Raw genomic sequence first — 4,160 nt, 5'->3', positions numbered from 1 at the left:
TCTCTTTGCCCTACAAGTTCCATATCAGATTCTACTTCTCTGATAAGTATTCCTAAATCTTCTCAGTAATAAGTAAGCAAGTTCCTCTCCATTAAATTCCTTTGCATTTTTAAATATTCGTTATGGAATTTTTAGTATTCAAGTTGGTTTTAAATTTTCCTAAATTTATCAACATGGAGTTATATTTTAAGTTCTTTCTTCAATGTCAGCATACACATTAACTTTTTGTATTCAGTAACATTTAGTGGTTGTTAGTAAGAAAAAACTGAAGGAATGCAAGTGTAAGACTTGATAGTTTATATATTTCTATTGCAAATATAATTAGTGAATACCCATTTTACTTTTATCCAAATAAAAACTTCTGCACAGCAAAATGAATTATCATTAAAACAAAAAGACACCCTACTTGAGTGGGAGAAAATATTTATACATCATACATCTGAGAAGGGGCTAATATTCAATATCCACAAAGAACCCACAAAACTCAGCATGAAAACAAATAACCCAATTGACAAATGGGCAAAAAAGCTTAATATACATTGCTCCAAAGAAGACATGTGGATGTCCAACAAGTCCATGAAAAATGTTCATCACCTATCATCAGGAGAATTCAAATCAAAACCACAAGGAGATACCACCTCATACTTGTGAGAATGGCCCAAATCATAAAGACCAGAAACAAAATGTGCTCATAAGGGTGTGGAGAAAAAGGAATATTCCTACACTCTCAGTTGGGGTTATAGTACATAGTCTTTATGTAAAATAGTGGGGAGATTTCTCAAAATATTAAAGATAGATCTATCAAAATCCAGCAATTCTTTTTCTAGGTATTGAGCAGAAGAATACAAGATTAATTTGAAGGGACATAGGAACTCCTATGCTCACTGCATAAGAACTCCTATGCTCATTGCAAATTTTGGAAACAACCTAAGTGTCCAATGATAAATGAGTAGATAGAGAAGACATGATATATATATATATATATATATATATATACAGTAGAATGATACTCAGCTATTAAAAAAAAATGAAATCTTGCCATTTGCCACAATACATGGATGAAACTAGAGGGAATTATGCTACGTGAAATAAGTCAGAAGGAGAAAGACAAATATCAGATGATTTTTACTCATATTTAGTATGTAAAGGAACAAAAAAAGAAAAAGACAACTAAACCAAAACACACCCCAGAAACATGACTGTAGAACTAAGGCTACTATAAGGGAAGGTGGGGAGGGGTGCAAATCGGGGGAGAGGAGTCAATAGATGGTTCTGTGGTGGTTGGTGTGGTTTATTAGCCTAAACCTGAAGAGTTTAGAACCTTTACCCCTAAACCATCATGCACAGTATTGCAAACCAATATTATCTCAATTAAAATTATACAATATTTCATTGGAAGGGTGTGAGCCTAATCCTTTAAATCATATATATTGCTGTAAATCAATGTTATCTATTTAAAAAATGCAATTTAAAAAATTGACAAATGACAAATTTAAGCAATAAATTTTGATTGACTTAAAAATGACAAATTTAAGCAATAAATTTTGACTGACTTTTTAAAGATTTTTATTTATTTTATGCAAGAACCAGGGTACAGGCTATGCGTGGGAGGGTGAGAGGATTTACCAGAGACAGAGCGGGGAGCAGCATAGGCAGACTGATGAAATACACTTCTGAGGGGAGCAGCGGATGTGATAGCAGAGGTCTGCCGCACCATGTGAGACCCTCACTGGCCAACCAGGATCAAACCAGTGCTGCAGAAGCTGCGGACAGCTTCACAGTGCAGTGCACAACCGCCTGCGCCACCAGGGGAGGCCCTAAACTTTGACTGACTTTGACTATCCAAATATTTATCCATGACAGAGATGTACAACAGGCAGTAAGTAGTAAACAATGAAACTCATGGGCAATTTGGACACATGCCCACCTCTGTTAAAAATAGGACCATTCGGGGCCTCCCTGGTGGTGTAAGGGTTAAGTCTCAAGACCATCAGCCTGAGTTCCATTTCTAGCCAAGGAGTTAACCCACATGGCACAGCAGACCTCTCTGTCTTACCTGCCGCTCCCCTCAGAGTGTATTTCAGTAGATCCACCTATTCTGCTCCCCACTCTGTCTCTGGTGAATCCTCTTACTACACCCACCCCACAACTCTGGCCTACACCCCAGCTCTTCTGTGCATAAAAATACATAAATCTTTGAGAAAAAAAAAGGGACCATTAAGAAATCAATGGTCAGCACATCTCCAGTAATGTGGCTGAGGTATATGTTCTCCATTCAACGGAATCTTGGAGTCACTGTGTTCCAGGTACTCTCCAGGCTACAATCATGAGCAAATACATCCAAACTTTTCATAAGATTTGCCTGATAGTAAGCAACAACAAATCAGTAAGGATTTACCAATGATATTACACAAAAATAAGTTTCAGATGAGTGAAGAAACATAGGAGAAAAACTGGTTAGTGAGTCAATGAATGGTAAAGGGAACTGTGACAGGTTATTACTTTGAAAAATTTGAAAGAGAAGAGAAGGAAGTAGATAGATATCAGAAAGATGCTATAAGAGAAGCAAGAGATACAACAGATACAAGAGGGAATTCCTAGAAAAAATGAGAACAAATAGAATCAAGAGAGCAGATAGGTAGAATGATTGTCTTTGAATGGGAAGAAAAAGCGTTCATTGTGACTTTGGATGACAAAAAGTTAATATGCAGACTGGTGAAAAATGTGGGTGAGGATAACCATGAAGTGAACTGAGGACATGTCCTCAGTTTAATCTGGACTGGAAAGCAAGGTCATGTGAAGGAGTAAGTGGAAGTCAGGAAAATAAGTTAGAATATTGGGAATAATAGCTGAGAAAAGCTACATAGAGAGGTGGCAAAGGAAAAGTGAAACAATGACAGCATTATTGAATAGTATGGGACAAAGTAATTTATCACATAGGCATTCATGCCAAGTAAAAAAATGAAATCAGCCTGGAGGGTGAAATGGAAATTATATGAAGTGGACTGGAAGTAAAAACATGGAGTCAGAGGGGCATGCAACTGTAAATCTCTAGAAATCACCTAATTGTGTAACACTTTCCCACAGTACTGTGTGGGCATAATCCATTTTATTCAAGTGACCTAGGACAAGATGACTGTAAGTGACAGACCTAAGTTACCAATCTAAGTTATAAGCTTCTCAATAACTTACATTTCTCTAGAAAAGTTAAACTTTGTAGTATACCAGTGCCTTATTGACATTATATTTTACAATTTTATGACACTTTCTGGTTTATATGTGATCCTTCAAAAAAAATTGAAGTCACTATACTTACTACATGTCAAAAATACATGAGTATTGCCTTTTTGCCTCGTTGCCTCCGAGAAAGCAAGATGGGTCACCAGCACCTCTACTGGAGTCACCCGAGAAAATTCAGCCAGGGTTCTCGCTCTTGCCGAGTCTGCTCAAACCGACACAGCCTGATCCGGAAATATGGGCTCAACATGTGCCGCCAGTGTTTCCGTCAGTACGCCAAGGACATAGGCTTCATTAAGTTGGACTAAATGATCTTCCTTGAATTGGCTGTGGAGAAATCTACCGTAAAGCAGAAACTAGTTTTTTGTACATAAAATAAAATACTTCAGTTATGAAAAAAAAAATACATGAGTATTTATGTGACTCATTACCACTTAATGACAGTAGCTCCTCACCCAACTTTAACTCATATACGCCATATCCTACATCTCATTTCCACATCTAGTTTACACAGAAGTATTTTTTGCTATGTGGCTAATATTAATAAAATATCTGAATACCATGTCTAAGATAGACATTTGATAAATGCTATTCACTAATGGACAGCATGGTGCCTTCTTTGAAATATTCAATATACATTATATTGTTCAGCAAATATTTTAGAAATGAAGATAAAACATAAATTTCAATAGTTTCAGTGTTGGCATTTGTATGGCCTAGAGAAGTGAGAATAAAGTGTTTAGGTAACTCAAATGAAGTATCTGTTATATCATAAATATATTTATTAAAAGTGGTTTTAAAGATCAAAAGAGAAACATTTCTAAATTTTCTAATCAATATTATGAAATGACACAAGATGACAGATGAGCTGTCTTACTCCATTCCTTCATATTTTTAGCTACATACTCAACCCATATTATAAT

At 36.0% G+C, this 4,160-nt stretch overlaps 1 protein-coding gene across 1 annotated transcript; it reads left to right on the top strand.

The window, feature by feature from the left end:
- The first annotated feature begins 3,359 nt into the window (after positions 1-3,359).
- Positions 3,360-3,631, top strand: LOC119256880 (40S ribosomal protein S29-like). Its single transcript, XM_037524625.2, has one exon. The coding sequence runs from the start codon at positions 3,375-3,377 to the stop codon at positions 3,543-3,545; it is 171 nt and encodes a 56-aa protein (XP_037380522.1). The 5' UTR covers positions 3,360-3,374; the 3' UTR covers positions 3,546-3,631.
- Positions 3,632-4,160: the final 529 nt, after the last annotated feature.

This window comes from Talpa occidentalis, unplaced genomic scaffold, assembly GCF_014898055.3.
Source record: "Talpa occidentalis isolate TD23 unplaced genomic scaffold, MPIMG_talOcc4v2.1 talOcc4.4, whole genome shotgun sequence".
NCBI classification, from domain to species: domain Eukaryota; kingdom Metazoa; phylum Chordata; class Mammalia; order Eulipotyphla; family Talpidae; genus Talpa; species Talpa occidentalis.
This window is presented reverse-complemented; position numbering and strand designations above follow the sequence as displayed.

What these genes read in the sequence shown, in the direction of transcription:
- LOC119256880 (XM_037524625.2), top strand. Translation starts at nt 3,375, where the DNA reads ATGGGTCACCAGCACCTCTACTGGAGTCACCCGAGAAAATTCAGCCAG.